Source organism: Rhinopithecus bieti, unplaced genomic scaffold (genome assembly GCF_001698545.2).
Source record: "Rhinopithecus bieti isolate Rb0 unplaced genomic scaffold, ASM169854v2 scaffold_10614, whole genome shotgun sequence".
Classification (NCBI taxonomy): Eukaryota; Metazoa; Chordata; class Mammalia; order Primates; family Cercopithecidae; genus Rhinopithecus; species Rhinopithecus bieti.
The window spans coordinates 500,665-524,301 of record NW_016806893.1 but is presented as its reverse complement, the minus strand read 5'-3'; the positions used below and the strand labels follow the sequence as shown (position 1 = coordinate 524,301).

The 23,637-nt window shown below is 40.8% G+C and overlaps 1 protein-coding gene across 1 annotated transcript in view; it reads left to right on the top strand.

The window, feature by feature from the left end:
- Nucleotides 1-23,637, top strand: part of HACE1 (HECT domain and ankyrin repeat containing E3 ubiquitin protein ligase 1) — a 218,603-nt gene that overhangs the window by 38,404 nt on the left and 156,562 nt on the right. The window contains 1 exon segment of the mRNA XM_017878558.1: nt 22,877-23,109. Coding sequence (XP_017734047.1) covers nt 22,924-23,109 — 186 coding nt within the window. The 5' untranslated portion in view covers nt 22,877-22,923.

Here is a 23,637-nt window from a genome sequence, read left to right as displayed (position 1 = left end):
GCCGGGCGTGGTGGCGGGCGCCTGTAGTCCCAGCTACTCAGGAGGCTGAGTCAGGAGAATGGCATGAACCCAGGAGGTGGAGCTTGCAGCGAGCTGAGATCGTGCCACTGCACTCCAGCCTGGGTGACAGAGCGAGACTCTGTCTCAAGAAAAAGAAATTGAATCAATAATAGCCTTTCAAAACAGAAAGCACTAGGCCCGGATGGGTTCACCTATGAATTTTACCAAACATTTAAGGAAGATATTATGCCAATTATCTTCAGTCTCTTTCAGAGGATAGAAACAGAGGGAATACTGTCTGACTCATTCTGTGAATCCAGGATTACACTAGGATTTTCTTGTAATACCAGACAAAGGTATTACAAGAAAACTACAGACCAATATCCTCTCATAAGTATAAATGCAAAAACCCTTAACAAAATATTAGCAAATGGAATCCAGCAATGTATAAGAGTTATACACATGACCAACTGTGATTTATTCCAGGTGTTAAGGCTGATTCAACATTTTCAGAATGCATTAATGTAATACATCACACCAAAAGACTTTTAAAAAGAAAAATTATGCCAGGTACGGAGGTTCACACCTGTAATCCCAGCACTTTGGGAGGCCAAGGTGGGTGGATCACCTGAGGTCAGGAGTTCCAGACCAGCCTGGCTAACCTGGTGAAACCCCATCTCTACTAAGAATACAAAAGTCAGCTGGGCATGGTGGCAGGCGCCTGTAATCCCAGCTACTCAGGAGGCTGAGGCAGGAGAATCACTTGAACCCGGGAGGGGTAGGTTGCAGTGAGCTGAGATTGCACCATTGCACTCCAGCCTGGGCGATAGAGCGAGTCTCCGTCTCAAAAAAAAAAGGAAAAAAAAGAGAAACATTATATGATTATATAAATAGATGTAGAAAGCATTTGACAAATTCAGCAACCACCGATAATAAAAACTCTTGGCCGGGCACAGTGGCTCACGCCTGTAATCCCAGCACTTTGGGAGACAAAGGCGGGTGGATCAACTGAGGTCAGGAGTTCAAGACCAGCCTGGCCAACATAATGAAACACTGTCTCTACTAAAAATACAAAAATTAGCAGGGCGTGGTGGTGGGCGCCTGTAATCCCAGCTACTTGGGAGGCTGAGGCAGGAGAATGACTTGAACCCGGGAGGCGGAGGTTGCAGTGAGCCGAGATGGTGTCATTGCACATTCCAGCCTGGGCAACAAGAACGAAACTCTGTCTCAAAAAAAAAAAAACAAAAAAACACCTCTCAGTAAATAGGAATACAAGTGAGTGTCCTTGACTTGATAAAGAATATCTATAAAATCCACAGCTAACATCATACCTAATAGTGAGAAACTCAAAGCTTTCCCATTAAGATCATAAACAAGATGAGGATGTCCCCTCTCACCACTCCTTTTCAATATTTTGCAATATTTTACTGGAAGTACTAGTTAATTCAATACAACAAGAAAATTAAATAAAAGGTATGCAGATTGGGAAGAAATAAGTAAAACAGTCTTTGTTTGCGGTTGATATGATCATCTATGTAGAAAATTCAAAAGAATAGACAAAAGAAAACTCCTTGAACTAACAAGCAATTACAGCAAGGTTGCAGGATTCAAAGTTAATATCAAAAGTCAACCACTTTTCTATATGCCAACAATGAACAAGTGGAATTCAAAATTAAACACAAATACCATTTATATTAGCATTAATGTACATTATTAGCGTGGTGAAATGAAATACTTAGGTATAAATCTAACAAAATATGTAAAAGATCTTTATGAGGAAAACTACAAAACTCTGAAGAATGAAATCAAAGAAGAACTAAATAAATGGAGAAATATCCGATGTCCATGGTTAGGAAGACACAATATTTTCAATATCCCAGTTTCCCCCAACTAAATTTATAGATTCAATACAATCCCAATCAAAATCATAGCAAGTTATTTTGTGTATATTGACAAAGTTATTTTAAATTTTATTTATTTATTTGTTTGTTTGCTTATTTGAGACAGGGACTCACTAGGCTGGAGTGAAGTGGTGCAATCATGGCTCACTGCAGCCTTGACCTCCCAGGTTCAAGCGATCCCCCCACCTCACCCTCCCCCATAGCTGGGTCTACAGGCACATGCAACCATGCCTGGCTAAGTTTTTTATTTTTTGTAGAGATAGGGTTTAGCTGTGTTGCACAGACTGGGTTCGAACTCCTAGACTCAAGCAATCTGCCTACCTTGGCCTCCCAAAGTGCTGGGATTACAGGCATTAGCCACCACACCCAGTTGATTTTAAATTTTATACAGAAAGGCAAAAGAACCAGAATAACCAACACCATATTAAAGAAGAACAAAGTTGGAGGATTGCAACTACCTGACTTCAAGAATTTCCATAAAGCTACTGTTATCAAGACAGTGTGGTGCTGGTGAAAAAAATAGAGAAATAGATGATCCACGAGCAAAAACATGAATCCAGACACAGATCTTTCACCCTTTACAAAATTTAACTAAAAATGGATCATAGAGGCTGGACACAGTGGCTCATGCCTGTAATCCCAGCACTTTGGGAGGCTGAGGTGGGCGGATCACCTGAGGTCAGGAGTTTGAGACCAGCCTGACCAATATGGTGAAATCCTGTCTCTACTAAAAGTATAAAAACTAGCCGGGCATGGTGGCAGGCACCTGTAATTCCAGCTACTTGGGGGGCTGAGGCAGGAGAACTGATTGAACCTGGGAGGTGGAGGTTGCAGTGAGCTGTGATCACGCCATTGCACTCCAGCCAAGGTGACAAGAGAGAAACTCCATCTAAAAAGAAAAAGGATCATAATGGATCATAGACCTAAATATAAAAGGCAAATTTTTTAAACTCGTAGAAGATAGCATAAGAGAAAATCTAGATGAACTAGGATATGGCGATGACTTTTTAGGGACAACACTGAAGACATGATCCATGGAAGAACTAATTGATTAGCTGGACTTAGTTAACAATCAAAACTTCTGCCCCAAAAATACAATGTCAAGAGATTGAGAAGATAAGCCATAGATGGGGAGAAAATATTTGCATAGACACATCTGACAAAGGGCTGCTATCCAAAATATACAAACACTTCTTAAAACTCAACAGTAAGAGAAAAAATAACCCAGTTTAAAAAATTGGGTGGCCAGGGGTGGTGGCTCGTGCCTATAATCCCAGCACGTTGGGAGGCTGAGGCAGACGGATCACTTGAGGTCAGGAGTTCAAGATCAGCTTGGCCAAGATAGTGAAACCCCGTCTCTACTGAAAACAGAAAAATTATCCAGGCATGGTGGCGCATGCCTGTAATCCCAGCTACTTGGGAGGCTGAGGCAGGAGAATCGCTTGAACCCAGGAGGCAGAGGTTGCAGTGAGCCGAGGTTACACCACTGCACTCTAGCCTGGGTAACAGAGTAAGACTCTGTCTTTAAAAAATAAAAAATGGGCTGGGCGCGGTGGCTCATGCCTGCAATCCCATCACTTTGGGAGGCCGAGGCAGGAGGCCCAGCTACAGGCACCCACCACCTGAGGTAGGAGAATGGCATAAACCCAGGAGGCAGAGCTTGCCGTGAGCCAAGATTGCGCCACTGCACTCCAGCCTGGGTGACAGAAGGAGACTCCATCTTAAAAAAAAAAAGAAAAAAGCCAAAGACCTGAAGAGAGACTTCACCAAAACATACATATAGATGGCAAATAAGCATATGAAAAGATGCTCCACATCACATGTCATCTGAGAAATGAAAAATAAAACAACAATAAGAGATACTACCATACTCCTATTATAATGACCAAAATTTGGAACACTGACACCACCAAATGCTAGTGAGGATGTGGAGCAACAGGAATCCTCATTCATTGCTGGTGGGAATGCAAAATGGTACAGTCACTTTAGAAGACTATTTGGCTGTTTTTTACAAAACTAAACATAATCTTACCATATTGTCCAGAAATCATGCTCCTTGGCATTTACCTAAAGGAGTTGAAAACTTATATGCACCCACATTTACTGCATTTTTTATTCATAATTGTCAAAACTTGGAAGCAACCAACATATTCTTTAGTAGGTGAATGGATAAACTGTAGTTTTGTAGACAATGGAATATTACTAAACACTAAAATTAAATGAGTTACCAAGCCATGAAAAGACATGGAGGGTCTTTAAATGCATATTACTAAGTGAAAGAAGCCAATCTGAAAATGTTGATATATAATTCCAACCATACCTCATAGAATGTATGATGTATGTATGTCTATATGGATGAATGAATGGATGGATGATTCCAACTATAGGGCATTCTAGAAAAGGCAAAACTCGAGACACTAAAAAGATCAGTGGTTGGCAGGCGTTAATGAGGGAGGAAAGGTTGAATAGGTGGAGCACAGAAAATTTTGGGACCGTGAAAATACTGTGTTTGATACAAATGATGGATACATGACATTAAGCATTTTTCCAAGGCGTAGAATGTAAAATACAAGAGCTAAGCCTGATGTAAACTATGGATTTTGGGTGATTATCATGTGTCAACAGTTTCATCAGTTGTGACAAATATGTCACTCTGTGGTGGATATTGATAATGGAGGAGTCTATGCATTTGTAGGGTGAGGGGATATATGGGAAATCTCTATACCTTCATCTTTTTTATTTTTCTCTCTTTTTTTTCTTTTTTTTTTGAGGTGGAGTTTCCCTCAGTTACCCGGGCTAGAGTGCAATGACGCAGTCTCGGCTTACTGCAACCTCTGCCTCTCGGATTCAAGTGATTCTCCTGCCTCAGCCTCCCAGGTAGCTGGGATTACAGGCACCTGCCATCATGCCCATATCAAAACATTGTATTTTTGATAGAGACAAGGTTTTACCATGTTGGTCAGGCTGGTCTTGAACTCCTGACCTCAGGTGATCCACCCACCTCAGCCTCCCAAAGTGCTGGAATTACAGGTGTGAGCCACTGCACTGAGCCTATACCTTCATCTTAATTTTGTTGTGAAACCAAAAGTGCTCTAAAATAGTCTTTTTTTAAAAGGTGGCAAGAAATTTAAAATATATTATCTATAATATTGGTTCATAGAACAGTGGGTTTTTTTTTTTTTTTCTTTTTTCTTTTTTTTTAGAGACAGGATCTCTGTTGCCCAGGCTGGAGTGCAGTGGTGCAATCATGGCTCAGTGACGCTTCTACCTCCTTGACTCAAGTGATTTGCCTGCCTCAGCCTCCCAAGTAGCTGGGACCACAGGCATGAGCCACTGTGCCCAGCAGAACAGTATGTTTGTTTGTTTTTTTTTTTAACAATTCACTCTGCTATAGTGATAGTCTGTCTTCAAAGTAAACCTGTGGGGCACTTAGCCATACGATAAATAGTTTATTCAGAGTGGTGTGGAGATACTCAAGTTTCCTACTCTCAGATTTCTGCAGGTTTCCCTAAGGGCTTGAAACACAGCCACACTTAGTTGAATTGGTGACATGGAAGGGGTTTAGATAATAATTAGTGCATTATGAGGAAACTGCCTGGTTCAAATTACAGTATCCATGTGTGTGTGTGATAGAGTGTCAATAATGTAACCATCATTTCATTGAAATACCTGTCATTTTGTTTCAAGTGCTTATGATGGATGCCTGTGATCTACTGGGCTGAAATAGTTTTCATTGATAACTGGGAAAATCAGAGCATGCTCATAAAGCAAAAAAAACTCCAGCATCCTCAAATGTTTGAAAATTTCTAAAGTAAATCAATTAACTCAATAATAACCTATAGCCTCCCTTTCCTTCAGTATTTTTCAATTTTATATTGATATTGAATCCAATTTTCAGTACATTTCAATACAATTAGTGCCTGTCCTTTGTCTATGTACTTGCTCTAGTATATTTATCTTCATTTGGGATAATGTTCATTACTGCTACTTCTTCAATCGTAATTCTATCCAATTTTTTTTGCGAAGTATTGGGATAGCTATTCTACATTTAAATTTCCAGTGTACTAAATTTTTATCTGCAGTAATATTAAAGTTGATTTTTTTTTAAACTTGAATCTTAAGCCAGGTACAGTGATGTGTGCATGTAGCCCCAACTACTGAAGAGGCTGAGGTGGGTGGATCCCTTGAATCCAGGATTTCAAAGCCATCCTGGGCAATATAGCAAGAGCTCATTTCTTAAAAAAAAATTTTTTTTTAACCTTTGATCTTAAAACTATTGAAATGAGGCCAGGCGCGGTGGCTCAAGCCTGTAATCCCAGCACTTTGGGAGGCCGAGACGGGCAGATCACGAGGTCAGGAGATCGAGACCATCCTGGCTAACACTGTGAAACCCCGTCTCTACTAAAAAATACAAAAAACTAGCCGGGCGAGGTGGTGGGCGCCTGTAGTCCCAGCTACTCGGGAGGCTGAGGCAGGAGAATGGTGTAAACCCGGGAGGCGGAGCTTGCAGTGAGCTGAGATCCAGCCACTGCACTCCAGCCTGGGCGACAGAGCGAGACTCCGTCTCAAAAAAAAAAAAAAAAAAAAAAAAAAAAAAAAAAAAAAAAAAAAACTATTGAAATGAAATAAGTTTACTGAAAATCATTAGAACATGATGGAGTATATAAAGTAATAAGTAGAATTCACAGGGTTAAGGGTTTGTTTTGGTATGTGCTTTTTCCAAAGCATTATGCTACCTGACGTCATTTTGTAGTGTTGTAGGACTACAAGGTAATAAGGCACCCGCTGTGATCCCCTATTTTGAAGATGAAAGGCTGAAAGCCTGGAGAGGCAACAAGAAAGGCAAAGACAAGCCACTTGGAGCCCATTCCCCCCAGTGCAGCTGGTCAGTTGTAATAGACTTTGTGATGACTAGCTACCTTATTAAACATTTTCTAATCTGACTCCTTAATCACAATGAGAGCTCTAGAGGGGAAAAGACAAGGGATTCTATATTAGGATCCACATTTGCTGCAAAGGAGCAAAAATGATTAGATGGAGAAAAGATAAGTTGGCCCACTCAATGAAAAAGAAAGAAAAAAAAAGGGAAAGCTAAAGGGGAAAAAAAAAGAAAAAGAAAGTGGCTAATAAATCATGGGATGTCACACTAACCTGATTTTTCACAAAACTGTATAACTCATTCTGAAGCTAAAGAATAAACCAACACCTAAGGACATCCCACTGAATAGGAAAGATACAAATGATACTTTTCATAATTTGGCATAACTGGGCAGTGGTAGATGTTTTTAACGTAAAGTCCTAATACCGTGATTACCTATAACCCCAGATATTTTACCTAATCCTCTTAGGTAATGAGGGGACTAAAGAATAAAAAGCATTAAAATGAAACCTCTAGCTTATATTATAAGTTAAGAATTAAAATGGTCCCCCCAACCCCCCCAAAAAAAACCGTCAAGATGATTCTATGGAAAAATAGCAAGATATGGCCGACTGTGGTGGTTCACGCCTGTAATCCCAGCACTTTGGGAGGCCAAGGTGGGTGGATCATGAGGTCAGGAGTTCAAGACCAGCCTGGCCAAGATAGTGAAACCCCATCTCTACTAAAACTACAAAAATTAGCCAGGCATGGTGGCGGGAGCCTGTAATCCCAGGTACTTAGGAGGCTGAGGCAGGAGAATTGCTTGAACCCAGGAGGTGGAGGTTGCAGTGAGCTGAGATCATGCCACTGCACTCTAGCCTGGGCGACAGAGTGAGACTCCATCTCAAAAAAATAAAAAAAAAAAAAAAAAAGTAAATAAAAAATAAAAATAGAAAGATAATTATATCTTGATATTTTTTGACAAAAACCAAGAAACACCCACATAGGACTTATACAGAAATGCTGAAACAAAACCAGAATGGAATAAAGGATGCAATTTGCAGGTGAAGTGCACTCTTGGGAAGAAGAAAATTTTACATAATTGCTTTGATCCTGAGGTAGATTAAAGAAAACATGGGCTCTACAAAAACAGGAAAAAATGGCCAATAACCCTAACTCTATCTCTAATTATCCACATAACTTTTACTAAAACAAATGAACAAAAAATGCACTTTAATAATTTTTTTCATCATCTTTCAGGGATAAATAAAAATAAATGTTCATGCTATGTAGGAAAGGACTAGTGATATATATTGAATCTTTTTAAACACAGAATTAAACTTACATAACTGGTAACTGGTGAGAGAGAAGAATGTAAATCTTGTAACTATTAAAGAAGAATCTTAGTGTATAATGACAATCATTTAACTGTAATAATCTAGGACAAAATTCTCAGAGCATGCAAACAAAAATTGCAAGTTGGAAAGCTGGGAGCCATATTCCCTGTCATAAAACACACAATAGAATAGAATAGAAATACTAATTCAGTGATGTGATTTTACTATAATTTTATTTTTAAATATGAGCAAAATATGAACAAAACCACTTTCATTTTCTAAAACTAAGTTCAGGCGGTACTAGAAAGTGGGGCTTCTTAGCTTCAGGGTGTTATAGAACCTCAGCTATGGAAGAAATCTCTGAGGCTATCTATGAAAATATTTAGTGGATTAACACATTCTATTGTTTCATTTCAGACTGATCCAAATAATGCCAGTCAGCTGAGCCAAGTGTATACATTCCTCACTCAGCCCCAGACAGCTTCATAATGGTTCATTAAGCAGCTAATTAGACTTGTATTACTCTCAGTCACAGACTCACAGATCCCACCCAATGGACACACCTTTGGCATGATCCTTGCTCTTGGTGCATCTCACTTCATTTTGCTATTCAGAGGCAGCTCAAGAGAGATTTTTGTGTCCTAGAAAAAAAAAAAAAAAAAGTATTTTAAGCAGCCTTGTCCATGCACTAATTTTGATTTGCTTTGTTGAATATGTTCAAAAGAGTAGTGCTAGGGAATTTAGTGATTCCACAGCTTAAACTTAAAAGGAGAAACTCAAGTCAATTGTTGGGTAGGTGGCAAGGAGTTACCTAGAGAGCATACTTCGGAACTATAACATGTGGCTCTTTTGTGAAGAGGAGTATCTTGCTCTTGCGACCTGAAGAAAATCCTGAATACATAGATTCAAGTCCACTTATTCAGCTTTTGAGATGACAGGGTATTACCTATGGAAAATCCTTGTATGTAGAATTTTGCTTTGGTCCTGTGTTGTCAAAGTACCAGTTTGTGGAGCTCCAGGGCTTGCAAAATGGTCATTTTAAATGAGATTTTAACTGAGTTTATTATTTTTTAAATATATTATATATTTCAAGCAAACATTTTGTATTATTTATTTATTTATTTATTTATTATTATTATTTTGAGGCAGAGCCTCACTCTGTCGCCAGGCTGGACTGCAGTGGCGCGATCTTGGCTCACCGCAACCTCCGCTTCCTGCGTTCACACCATTCTCCTGCCTCAGCCTCCCAAGTAGCTGGGTCTGCAGGTGCCCACCACCATGCCTGGCTAATTTTTTGTATTTTTAGTAGAGACGGGGTTTCACCATGTTGGTCAGGATGGTCTCAATCTCTTGACCTAGTGATCTGCCCGCCTTGGCCTCCCAAAGTGCTGGGATTACAGACATGAGCCACTGCGCCTGGCCTTGTATTTATTTTCTAATGATCTTTTATTATAAATCATAATCTTAAAAATAAGGAAAAAATTAAACCATTGGAGTATTTGGCTGGATTACAATTCATAAGTGCTGACATCTACTGGTTGTTACTATTCTTTGATAAAGTACTATTCAGGTAGTACATATTATGATGCTGGCTACATCATAATACTTGATTTAAAAGTGTTTACTTCAAAATTTAGATCATACTATTTCTCTTTATAAAACTGATGCATTTGAAATACTTTGGTTAAGAAGAATCATTCTGAAACTCCGGAATTAAACAGTTTTCAAACTTTTTTCCCCTGCAAGTATGCAATTCACAAGTACAGTACTTTTCCATGATAACATCCTGCTGCATGCAATGGTTTTCAACAAGGGCCTGGAAGAGAGATGAGAATTCCTAAGAGATGAGTAAGAAGTTTTCCAAACCCCTTGAAACTTGCTATTTTTAAGTTTTTCTTTTGTGTCTGCTTAGGAAGGCAGGTAGAATCACTGGATAGTCATCATGCTTAAATTCATTGGGATTTCCTGGAAGCTTAGCTTTGGTACAATTTGATAATCACAAAGAGCATTTAGAATGAAAAGATACAGGCCAGGCATAGTGGCTCACACCTGTAACCCCAATACCTTGGGATGCTGAGGGAGGATTGCTTGAGCCCTGAAGTTTGAGACCAGCCTGGGCAACAAAGTGAAGTGAAGCCCTGTCTCTGAAAAAAAAGAAAAAAAAAAAAGAAAAGAGAAAAGAATTAGCCAAGTGTGGTGGTGTGTGTGCCTGTGATCCCAGCTACATGGGAGGCTGTCAGGAGGATCACTTGATCTGAAGAGGTTGAGGCTGCAGTGAACCATGAGCCAAGGTTGTGTCATTGCATTCCAGCCTGAGTGACAGAGCAAGAACCAAAAAAAGAATGAAAACATACTTATAGGCATGTGCCATTCCTAGCCTTGCCCTAGGGACACAAGATGAATTCGTGTGAACCTTGTTGTTGACCAATTTTAAGGTAAGAAAAACAAATGTCATGAAATAATTGCAATTTATTACGACAGGCAGAATAGGTGAACTATGGTAAGGAAATGTAAAACATATAGGAAGAAATTGGAGGGATGAAGAAAAAACTTCACATAGGAGCGATCTCTAAACCAGGTCTTGAAGATCATGAATTACCAAGGTGACAAAAGATAGGCCTTCTAGACAGTCACTTATTCATTAGCCACTCAATAAGTATTTATTGAGCACCTACCATATGCCTAAGGGGGTACAGAATGTGCAAAGGCTAGAGATATAAATGATATTTTAGAGCATATTATCGCTAAAGCGGCAAATAGAAGAAATTGGGGGAGCAGTAGGAAGTGAAGCTATGCAGTGGAGAAAGACAAATCTGATATCAAATCTAGTATCTACCACACTTACTTGCTATATAACTTAAGAAAGTAACATAGGCTTACAAAATATTGTTTACCCCATCTGTACAACGCAAGACTGTTTCACAAGTTATTGTGAAAGTTAAATGAGCTAATATATGTTAAAGTTCCTTGTGTGGATTGAAGACTAAAATGTTAGTTGTATCCATCAGCTTTTGCTACTTGATAAACAACCACAAAAGTATTTGTGTATGATTTTCTTGCTCATCAATTTGCAGGCCAACTGCAGAGCTAGGCTAGGGTTGGCTAGGCTAGAGGATTCTGCTTTAGGTTGTGGGTCTAGCCCACTTATCTCATTCTGGGCTCAGACTGTAGGGATAGAGACTACCAGGGTATGTTTTTCTCATGGTAATGGCAGAAGCAAAAGGTCTAATCATGCAAGTTCCTTTCAAGTCTTCGCTCATGTCACATCCCTAACATCCCATTGGTCAAAGCAACCGCATGATCGATTGAGTTCAAAGTCAAAGGGCCAGGAAGCGCTCTGTGCCTCCCTAGAGCCATCACATGGTGTAGACTTATACAGTGCTACCAAGGGGAATAAGATTTTGGAATGATTTATTTTGTAATGTGTCTTTTATCACAACAGCTTTATGTATCATCCTAAGGAGCTTGGACTTCATTCCATAGGCAATGGGGAAAGACCTGACCAAATCTGTGATTTTAGAAAGCTGGTTCTCCTGATACCATGAAAAGCAGAATTGACAGGGAAAGAGACTAGAAGCAAAAAGATCAGTTGCAGTAATTTATTAGTCTATAGGTGACAAAAGTCTGAACTGGAAATGTCCCCTGCCCACCATATATGCATAGATGCAGGAGACTCTCTTAAAAAAAGAGGAGATAGCCTGGGCGTGGTGGCTTATGCCTGTACTCCTAGCATTTTGGGAGGCTGAGGTGGGTGGATCACCTGAGGTCAGGAATTCGAGACCAACCTGGTCAAGATGGTGAAACCCCATCTCTACTAAAAATACAAAAATTAGCTGAGCATGGTGGTGAGTGTCCATAATCCCAGCTACTCAGGAGGCTGAGGCAGGAGAATCACTTGAACCCACAAGGCAGGGGTTGCAGTGAGCCGAGATCATGCCACTTCACTCCAGCCTGTGTGAAAGAGCGAAACTCCATCTCAAAAAATAAAAGTAAAATAAATAAATGAAAATAAAATAAAAAAGAAGAGATAGCGATACAATAAAGTTTTGGGTCTGAATCCTTAAGGATTTATTAGTTTTATTTTATTTGCTTTGTGTTTTAAAATTATTGAATGTATCTGATCAGAACAGTTTTTCCTAAGGCCGCAAATTTAGACTTGATAAACTAAACATAAACCTAAATCACATAAACCAACTTCTTTGTCTTACAAATGTAAAAAGTAAAGCTCTAGCAGAGGCCTGCTAGAGGTGGCTCATATTGGCTTGTGAGTGCCAATTGTTAAATTTCAGGAGTCTTATGAGCCAGTTGATTTGCACAGCCATCGTTAAAAATTCAATTACATAAATTTATGATGAAATAAGTTCTACTAAAACTAAAAGTAATTGCTTCTGCTTCCAATAACAGAAACTGGATTTACTTGCCCACCTGAAAGAAATCAGAAACTCAGATAAAACATAAGAAAGAACAGTTTTCTAGACCCTGGGTATCTGATAACAAAAGACAGTGATCCCTAAGAGATGAGAAATAAATGAGACAAGCCTGGTAACTGCCCAAGCTTAATGCCTTGAGAAGGGTTTCAGGCCATGAAGCAAAGAGGGAGAACCCAGACAGAGTCCAGAACTCTGAGAATTGAGGAGATAAAGCTGAGACCCCATGAAGACCAACACAAGAGTTCTCAGGACAAAGCACCACAGAGGAGAGATTTGCACTGAGAGAGAACCTGCGAGCTCTGCAAAAAGCTTCTCTGGAGTATTTAGCAGGGCACTGATCAGCACATGCATATAAAGAAATAACTTGAGGCTGGCAAAACAACTATCTGAAAGGATTAGAAGGAATAGTATTCTATACCCACAGGGACTGAAATAGTGCCAGTCATCACCAGCCAGACAGGAAAAAATTCATAATTTGGGTAGAATATTCAGAAGGGTCTTGCCTCAGTAGTGGAGAATAATTAACCCTAAACTAAATGCTGCTTTGGCCCCACCTTTAAAAAATCTTAAAATGGAGACCCAAAAGAACAAACTGTTTTCAAGTAAACTGTGTCTCAGAAAAAGCTCAAGAAAGTTTATAGAAATGAAAACAAACGCAACATTCAACAAGGTAAAATATATAGTATTCAGTCTAACTATGAGGAATATAAAGCAGACAAATAAGAAAAATCAGTCAATTAAAACTAACTCAGAACACATGTAGAGTTTACAACTAGCAGAAAAAGATAGGAAAACAGTTATTTTAGGCCAGGCATGGTGGCTCACGCCTGTAATCCCAGCACTTTGGGAGGCTGAGGCGGGCGGATCACCTGAGGTCGGGAGTTCAAGACCAGCCTGACCAACGTGGAGAAACCCCATCTCTACTAAAAATACAAAATTAGTCGGGCGCGGTGGCGCATGCCTGTAATCCCAGCTACTCAGGAGGTTGAGGCAGGCTGATATCGCGCCTGCCTCATGCTTGAACCCATGAGACGGAGGTTGCGGTGGGCTGATATCGCGCCACTGCACTCCAGCCTGGGCAACAAGAGCAAAGCTGTCTCAAAACAAACAAACAAAACAGTTATTTTAACGATATCCCATGTTAAGCACCAACATAGAAGGTATAAAAATACCCAAATAGAATTTCTAAATATGAGAACTGCAGTGTCTAAGATGAAAAAATACACTAGATTGGATTAATAATTAATTAGACATTGAAGAAGAAAAGATTGATGAACTTGACAACGTAGCAATAGAAAGTATTGACAATGAAACCCAAAAAGAATTTTTTTTTTCTTTTTTGAGACAGGTTCTCACTTTGTTACACAGGCTGGAGTACGGCAGTGTGAGCACAGCTCACTACATCTTTGAACTCCTAGACTCAAGTGATCCTCCTGCCTCAGCCTCCCAGATGGCTGGGATTGCACGTGCACACCACCACATCAGGATAATTTTTAAAATTTTTGTAGAGACAGGGGTCTGGCTCTGTTGCCCAGGCTAGTTTCAAATTCCTGGCCTTAAGCGATCCTCCCACCTCGGCCTCCCAAAGAGCTGCGATTATAGGGTGTGAGCCACTGTGCCTGGCCTAGATTTTTTTTTTTTATGGAAAGAACATCAGTGAATTTTGGGATTGTAACAGCCCAAATATCTATCAATAGATGGATGGGTAAACAAATTATCAAATTATTTCCATGGGTGTAGATGGGTGTATATCTTATTTGCTTGACCAATGATAAAATATATAATTAATTATATATAAATTCTAAATTCCATTAAACTATTAAATAGTATACCAATGTGTTTAGTTCATATTCTTTCTGATAATGGAACTGAATCTAGTATTTCTATTTTTGTGGGTCTGAGGTAAAGATTGAGATGGATAGGCCCGGTGCAGTGGCTCAGGCCTGTAATCCCAGCACTTTGGGAGGCCGAGGCGGGAGGATCACGAGGTTGGAGAATCACGAGGTCAGGAGATCGAGACTATCGTGGCTAACATGGTGAAACTCCATCTCTACTAAAAAAAAAATACAAAAAATTAGCTGGGCATGGTGGCGGGTGCCTGTAGTCCCAGCTACTCGGGAGGCTGAGGCAGGAGAGTGGCGTGAACCCGGGAGGCAGAGCTTGCAGTGAGCCAAGATGGCGCCACTACACTTCAGCCTGGGCGACAGAGTGAGACTCCATCTCAAAAAAAATAAAAAAAGATTGAGATGGTACATTTGAAAGGCAGGGAGAAGGCCAGGCATGGTGGCGCACGCCTGTAATCCCAGCACTTTGGGAGGCAGAGGCGGGCGGAGCGTATGGAGTCAGGAGTTCAAGATCAGCTTGATCAACATGGTGAAACCACATCTCTACTAAAAAGACGAAAAAATTAGCTGGGCCTGGTGGCGCATGCCTGTTAATCCCTCTACTCCAGAGGCTGAGACAGGAGAATTGCTTGAACCCGGGAGGTGGAGGTTGCAGTGGGCTGAGATGGCGCCATTGCATTCCAGCCTGGGGAACAAGAGTAGAAAGAGAAGAAGGGAGGAAGGGAGAGAGGAAGGAAGGAAGGAAAGGAGGAAGGAAGAGAGGGAGGGAGGTAGGGTAAGAGAGAAAGGAAGGGAGAATGCAACATAAAGAACCCTCTTTTCCTTGTTTTAGATAACTTTAGTGTTAACTAAGATACAGATACTAGCATCTGAAATCAGTTTTATAAAAGGAGAAAAATGAGGTGCTGAGGGGTTAAATGTCTTCATACAGCCCCTTAAGACAAAAACGAACCGAGTCTGTGTCCTTTGATTCCTGGATCAACAAACCCTCTATCTTGACTGCTTAACTTATGACCTTGCATTATCCATTCAAATCACAAAATCCAATCTCTTGATAAATGTTATGGCTGAACTTTTTTTTTTCTTTTTTCTTTCTTTGTCTTTTTGAGACAGGGTCTCATTCTGTTGCCTAGGCTGGAGTGCAGTGACACAATCTCAGCTCACTGCAGTCTAGACCTTCAGGGCTCAAACGATCCTCCGACCTTAGCCTCCCAAAGTGCTAGGATTACAGGCGTCAGCACTGAGCCCAGCTGGAAGAACATATTTATATTACTTTTGGTATTTATTCATGACTGCAGTCTGTGCAGTTGATGGAGATTTTCATGTTCAGAGCCTTTTTACAAAAGGTATTATTAGGGAAATTATGAAAGCCTTACAAGATGATAGAGAATCTTTTGACAAATCATAAACTTCTAGAAATGTAGTTTTGTGAAAGAGTATGTTTTTGCATCTCTTATAGTTCTCTAGAGACAGAAGACTGGCAAAAATATGAAAATTTAAAATGCTGAAGATTTAAAACATACTTGAATTTCTAAAGCTGCAGAAGCAACTGAATAATTTAGTCCAGGCAGGGGTTTTATAGGGCTCACTTCTAATATTAGACAAATCAGTTCACTCATCTCTAGCTGACCTATTTGTTCATCCATCCAAGTCATTACCCTAATCTCTCTATAGCTTCTGTGTTCTGTAAGGTAATTAGCACATATGAGATCCATTCATAGCAGGCAGTGTTACTTCCTTGACAATAAGTTTAATCCAAATATATACATTCATAAAAAAAAAACTTCCTTCCCCAAAAGGAATAGCTGATTGATTACAGACAACGGGTAAGGTATACCTTGGTGATGATGGTCAGACAAATGCAGAGCCCCTTTCACTCCAGACATGAGTACTGCTCTATAAGTAACCTTTTGGTTACATCACCGGGTATGTCCAGTACCTTATGGAGGTGTACCCAGATGGCTGTTCCCACTTATCCATTATACTATATTAGCACCCTTATATATCTTTTGAAATTATGTATGAGACCAGGCATGGTGGCTCATGCGCCTGTAATCCCAGCACTTGGAGGGGCCGAGGTGTGTGGATAACTTGAGCCCAGGAGTTTGAGACCAGCTTGGACGACATGGTGAAACCCTGTCTCTACAAAAAAAAATTTAAAAAAAAATTAAAAAGCCAGGCATAGTGACACAGGCCTGTAGCTGTAGGAACTATAATCTACAGGAAATATATGTGTTTATATATGATTATATATACATATTTTCTATATCATTAACATACACAAACACATATTTTACATATTTCACATATATAAAAACACATACATGTGTATTTTACAACATAATATAGAAGGAAAGTTTTCTTCTCTTGGATTGTTGCTTACATAGCTCTCATGTCAGGAAATAAGATCAAGAAGGATGGTGAATACTCCACTTGACTTTGTCAGCAGTCTGTTAGTTTACTCCTTCAAACATCATTGCCTATATGGAAAGGACAAATCATATACTCTTCTAAGGGACAAAATAATTTTAGTTGTCAAATAAACCAATATACAGATGGTATGGCCATACCATTCCTTCGAGAAAAGGAGTATCATATCTTCTTTAGAAAGTTATTTCTATTTCCCTGAATTCAGTGATGTATCCTCACCCCAGTAGTTCCTTTGGGCCAACCTACTTTAATCTTCCCCTAATCTTTTTCCTTGCAAGGTTTGGCAGACTATGCCCTGTGGACCAAATCTGGTTTGTGGTCTGTTTTTTGACAGACCATAAACTGAGAATGCTTTTTTACATTTTAAAATAGTTGTTTAAAAGAATTTTTAAAAGAATAATATGTGACAGAGAAGAATATGTAGCCCACAAAGCCTATTTAGTATCTGGCCCTTTACAGGAAAAGTTTGCTGATCTCTATTCTAGGAGTTGACTCAAAGCCCCTAATCATAGCATCTACAGAAGAAAAATGGTCTAGGCTTGCCTCCTATTATTCCTAGAAATTAGGCAAGACCTGAATATGATTTCAGAAGAAGTATATTTTTCAGTATATCACTAACCAGCAAATGATACTCTTATCTAGGAAGATATTTTATAACCAACAAAACACAAATTTGAGGAACACATGGAGCATCAAAGAAGTTTGAGGACATCCACATACTTAGGTCATACCAATTCCATCGTAGAGGTAGATAAAGAGACTTATGCTAGTACCAGAAGATATTTGCATCTGTGATAATTGTGCCAGTTATGCAGCAAAATGAAGTGGGTATATGGTCCTTGGCTACTTCTGCTTGCTAATTTGCCAGACTCTTGTACTTCTGTTTACCATCTCTTCCCACTAGATTGGCAGCATTGTTAATCTCTGAGAAAGGATTCTCTGATGTTAAGAATCTTATCTACAGTACTCTTGGTTTGCTTCTACTAAGGAGACTGTCTTTTCTGTAAAATATTTAGAAAGAAAGTGCAAAGATTCTCTTCTTACCCTAAGTAATTTTATTCCTGAATAGAAAAACTTTTCTCTATACACCATGCTTACTTGTTCTTTCTTCCAACTGTGTTGGCACCCCTTTATCCATTTTGGATAAAATCAAAACAAAAGTTTCTCTCAACATATATGCACATGTACACACACACACACACACACACACACACATATTTGTAGTTTTCTCCCTAAACCAGTTTCACATAAAGCCATTTTTAGGTCTTGAGAGAGTTTTTAAATGTTAAAGGGACAGAACTAAGATGAGGGTGAGAATAATCATGTCAGTACTCATCAGTTTTCCCTTTCCCAACCACCTCACTCTTATTCTCATTCAGCTTTCTTTATCGTCTCTGGGTTAGTGCAAAAGAATTGGTAGTGAATTAAGATATCTGCTTCCAAATGTCAATATCATGAGGGCTCCAAAGGACACAGGCCACAAGTATAATCAATAGCATCTATTCAATCCTGTTATGCCTGTGAGCACTGCAAATCTGTTAGCTCTTATCTGTCCACACCGGGATTACTGCTTAACATCATGATCTCCCTATTATTGACATGCATTGAGTGCTTGTGGATTTGAATCACTTTAAATGGAATTAAATTCAGATCAAAGGGCAGGAAGACCTTACTCTGGTTGCACTGTTGTGTGGACCTGCTTGCCTGCTGCTGCACTTGAAAGTGCTGTTTCTAGTCCTTAAGTCTGAATGCCTTCCTTTTTGTTTTATTCAGCATTAGCTTCTATCCCAGTCCTTCCTTTTGTTCTCAGATTTGATTTTTCTTTTCCTCGAGTGTGACCCTGGATATCAATTTTTGGATTTTATGAGCTTTATCATGCCTCTGCCTGAGTTTTGTGGATTCAACACTGGCCTCTACAGTTGGCCTCTGAACCTTGCCTGTGTCTTGCTCAAGCTGTTACCAGAACGCTAGGGGTTCGGCCTGGGTCCTGCTGCTTATCACACAGAGAACCAATGACTGAGACAATAAGTATTGCCAGGGAAGAAGGCTTTAATCGGGTGCTGCAGCCAGTGATATGGGATATCAGTCTCAAATCCATCTCCCTGACCAACTAAAATTAGGGGTTTATGTAGCAGGGAGGAAATGTAACAATGTGTTGGAAAACAGGAACTAGGGAGGGGTAAGGAAACAAAATGAGCAGTCTGGCATCTCATTGTCTAGTTGCTGTGATCTGGTCAGTTTCAGTTCTCCAGTACTTTTGAGAGGTCTGGGGTCCTTTCTGAGGAAGCAACTCAGATAAACAAATGTAAGTTTCAAGCTTTAATATCAGAAGGGTCAATTTCTATGTTTCTTTAAAATAATTTTCAGGCCAGGCCAGTGAGGTGGTGCATGCCTGTAATTCCAGTACTTTGTTTGGGAGGCCAAGTCCGGCGGATTACCAGGTCCAGAGTTCATCTTGCCAACATGCTGAAACCCCATCTCTACTAAAAATACAAAAATTAGCTGAGTGTGGTGGCACGTGCCTGTAGCCCCAGCTACTCGGGAGGCTGAGGCAGGAGAATCACTTGAACCCGGGAGAGACAGGTTGCAGTGAGCCGAGATCGTGCAGAGTGAGACTCTGTCTCAAAAAAAAAAAAAAAAAAGAAAATAATTTTCAATGTGTCAATTGAATGAGTTTCACAGACACTCCAGATACACAGTAACAGACTGTATGAGCAAATTATGCACAGGGAAGTGATAAGAGAGGTGAGGGCCGTGCATTACTGTCCATGGTCCTGAATTTGCTATAACACTGCAGTGGTGTTGGCTTTTCTGATCTGCCTACACTCCAATCATCTTGTTTTCCAGGCTGGTTCATGTTCCTGGCCTCTGAGTTCTACTGTGCCACACATTGATCAAGAACACTATTTCAAGTTGTAAAGCACTTCAGGAAGATACTATGTGAAGACACTGTAATAGTGACCTGGGCCTACATCTGCCACTTGAGTTATTTTCATTTGACCAAAAGATGCTTAGAATGCAAAGAAAAATTTTAAGTGTGGACACAACTTTTAAGTCTTTTTTCCAAATTTTATTTTCTGATCCTATCTGTTTTATGCAATTCTTTAACTATCTGTCGCACCCTGACAGCTTTATATATATGACTATCATTGTAATTCTTTGCCCAGGAATTTTATATTTTTGAATTGTTACAGGGACAGAGAAAATCTTAGGAGACTTGGATTTTAAGTAAGTTTGCCACAATGATTGAAAAAGCCTGGTAAATAACCCTGTTATTAATGGAAGGAGAATTTTCTTCTTTTCTCTCTCTCTTTTTCTTTCTTTCTTTCTTTTTTTCGAGACAGAGTTTCATTCTTGTGGCCCAGACTGGAATGCAATGGCACGATCTCAGCTTACTGCAACCTCCACCTCCCAGGTTCAAGCGATTCCCCTGCCTCAGCCTCCCGAGTAGCTGGGATTACAGGCACCTGCCACCTCATCCAGCTACATTTTTTGCATTTTAAGTAAAGACGGGGTATCCTCATGTTGGCCAGGGTGGTCTCAAACTCCTGACTTCAGGTGATCCACCCGCCTCAGCCTCCCAAAGTGCTGGGACTACAGGCGTGAGCCACTGCTCCCAGCCTGTGTGTATCAATTTTATAAAACCTGGACAATTTTTCCTGAGGAGCTGAGTCGACTTCTACCAGTAAGAGCCTCAGTGGAGAGAAGACCTGAGGGGGGAAGCTCCTACCTGCAGGAAGGTTGTCCCAACGAGTGCACAGCTCTCAGAGGATAGGAGACCTACAGTGGGGTAGCTTTTCTCCTCAGGCGGGGCATTCCATCGTCTGCCTGAGTCTGGCTGAGTTCGCGGGTTTTTATGGTCTTCAGACGGGAGGAAGTGCATGCTGATTGGTCCCTGGGCAGACATGGGCAGGCCTGGTAAAAGCATCGTAAGTTCCCACTCTGGTCTGCAGAACTAGCAGCCTGGCCCCCAGGCCTCAGGCCATCCCTGGCTTGAAGGTGGGGTTTCACCGGGACTCGCACCTACCTCCTGCTGCCATTCATGGTGTCCAGGCTGTTTGTGCTGACGGGCACCTGCAGACCTGTGTTGAGCTGCCCTCAGCCCCACCTTGGCCTCCCTCTTCTGCGTGTCGGTGCCCAAAATCTGAAGGGCTCTGAGGCAGCAGGTGGCTGGTGTGTCACTGCCACTCCGAAGGCAGCTCACCCAGCCGGGTCATGACAGCACCGGGGCTCAGCCACAACCTTGCTCCAAAATCGGAGCAGGCACCGGGAGTGGGGTGAGGCCAGGCAGCGGGAGCAGGCACTGCGGAACCTGCGGGGGCAGCAGGGATGCTTGGGTCCACAGCTGCAGATGGTTGGTTACAACTGTGCCCAGGAGCATGGGGCTCCTGCCCCACCAACTCGGAATGGGTAGGGTCTCCCATCTGTTCCCGGCCCCTGCTGGCTCCATAAAGCATACAGCTCCATAAAGCGTGCAGCTCCATAAAGTGTGCAGCCCGGGGCACGCCTTCCCTGCTGTAGCCGGCATCTTTGCAGCAGCCACTCCAAATGGGCGGCTGCTGCCATCAGAATAGGCTACACCCCCCAAATCCTCCGGGAGTAGCATGAGTTGAGTCTTGAAAAAAGAGTAGGAGTTGTGCAAATATGTGAGGATGCAGGGACATTCCAGGGAGAGGCAATAACAGCACATGCATAGATGTGATGTGTGAGAGAGGATTATAAATTTAGAGAACAAGTATTTGTTTCACTATGAGAATGATGGGCTCATATAGTAGAATATTGAAGGAAGATGAAGCTGAAAGAAGAGTGGATCAAAATCATGTTGTGTGCCATTCCAATCATCTGAATTCTGTTCTTAATGTGATGAAGACAATTACAAGTAGGAGAACAATATGATCTGAAGACAATCACTAACAAAGTAGGAAAACAATAAGATCAAATATTAGAAAGACATCTGTGTGAGAGCAGTGTAGAAGATTGATTGCAGGGGATGAGGGCTGGCTCAGGGGAACAAAGTAGGATACGATAGCAATTATCCAAGGAGAAAATGATAAAGGCCAATTGTGGTCATAGTAATGGGGACAGAGATAAAAAATAGATAAAATAAATGCTTAGGGGGGCCAATGGAAGCAAGAGAACTGTGAGACCTATTGTATGTAGGGGTGAAGAATGCAATGATGATGCCATGATTTCTGGCTTATACATTTGGATGGATGTAGATGAAGACTGAGATAAGGAATACAGATAGGGTAGCAAAAATAACAAAAGGAACATTTGTTATTTTTATGGCTACTCGTCATCTTAAATCGCTCCTTTTTTTTTTTTTTTTTTCTTTTTTTTGGCCTGCTCTCCATAGTATATATAAGTCTTAGCTATAGTCAGAGTTCATTTCCCACTGTAGAAACTAAAAAGACAGTCTCACTCTCCTGGCCTCCTATGCAGGTAGGGCACAAGCATGTGTCCTAGGCCCAACCAATCAAATTCTCTAGTCCCAGAGTTTACACTGAAAACCAATGATATAAAGGATGGATTATCTAATCCCTTCTTGTGATGGCAGTAGCAGTAGTAGAAGTTCTGCTATAGCACCCAGGGTTGCTGCCAGCAGGTAATAGCTAATAGCTGCCTTGTGGCTCTGGTAGCTGGCATTCATTGTCAGTCCCATCAGACACTTGCTGTGGAGTAATCCTCATTGTAACCCTAGCTGCTGTCCAAGTTTCCTGGGACATGCCTGGTTCTCCTGCCTGGCTGTCTAGACTTCCCTGTAACTCTTCTTCAGCTTAAGTCAGAGTAAGTTTCCATTGCATGCAATGAAGTCGTTAACAGATACTAGAAAACTTGGAGAGTAAATGATAAGGGGCTGCAGAGAAAATATTTTTGTTTTTGCACAATGAGGGCACAGCAAATATCACTGAAGCTTGGTTCTAACAAACTTGAAAAGTAATTTATGGCTAATTAAATAGAGAATTCCGTGGGATGACACAGTAAGAATGACACCAGATGCTAGTATCTTGATGTTGGACTTTCCAGCCTTCAGAACTGTGAGAAATACATTTCTTTTCTCTTTTTTTTTTTTTAGCAAAAGTCCAGAATTTTATTAATTCTCCCTGGGCCCGCCCCCACCCCATGGGATGCTTGCAAGGTCACCAGGCCTCGGGGCCAGGGTCTGAAGTGCCACAGGAGCTGCTCCTGGTCCTCCAGGTCCTTCCGCACCTTCTTGCGCATGTAGAAGATGGGGCAGTCCCGGCTGGTGCGGATGACATCCTCGTGCAGTCCATACATCCTCGTGCAGTCCACACATTTCTTTTCTTTGTAAGTCACCCAGTCTTTAGTATTCTGTTATAGCAACACAAAATGGACTAAAACTGATATTAAGAATTTGGGGTGGTAATAAACTAGAAGAAATAAGATCAAAGTTGTGCTAAGAAAAAAGTTGTACTGGTTGAGGACTGATAGCTGGGGAGAAACGGGAGCAAAGAACTGAGAGTTCAACAGCTGGGGAATACATGTCCTTAAGGACAGGTTCTAATCCAGTAACCAGGAAATTAGACGATGAACACTTTTCCTCTTGAACCTCATTCACACCAACAAATACTTGTGTTCCTGCAGTTGCCAGGTACTATGTTACGTTTTGAAGACATAGCAGTGAACAAAAATAAACAAATGTCCTGCTCTCAAAGATCATACATTTCAGTGGGAGGTGAGAGATATACAACTATATGTGTCAAGTAGAGATAAATATAATTGGAAAAAATAAAACAGGATGAAAGGTCCAGAAAATGACAGGAGGAGTCAGATGGAAGAAAGAGTACTATTTTTTTTTTTTTTTTTTTTTTTTTT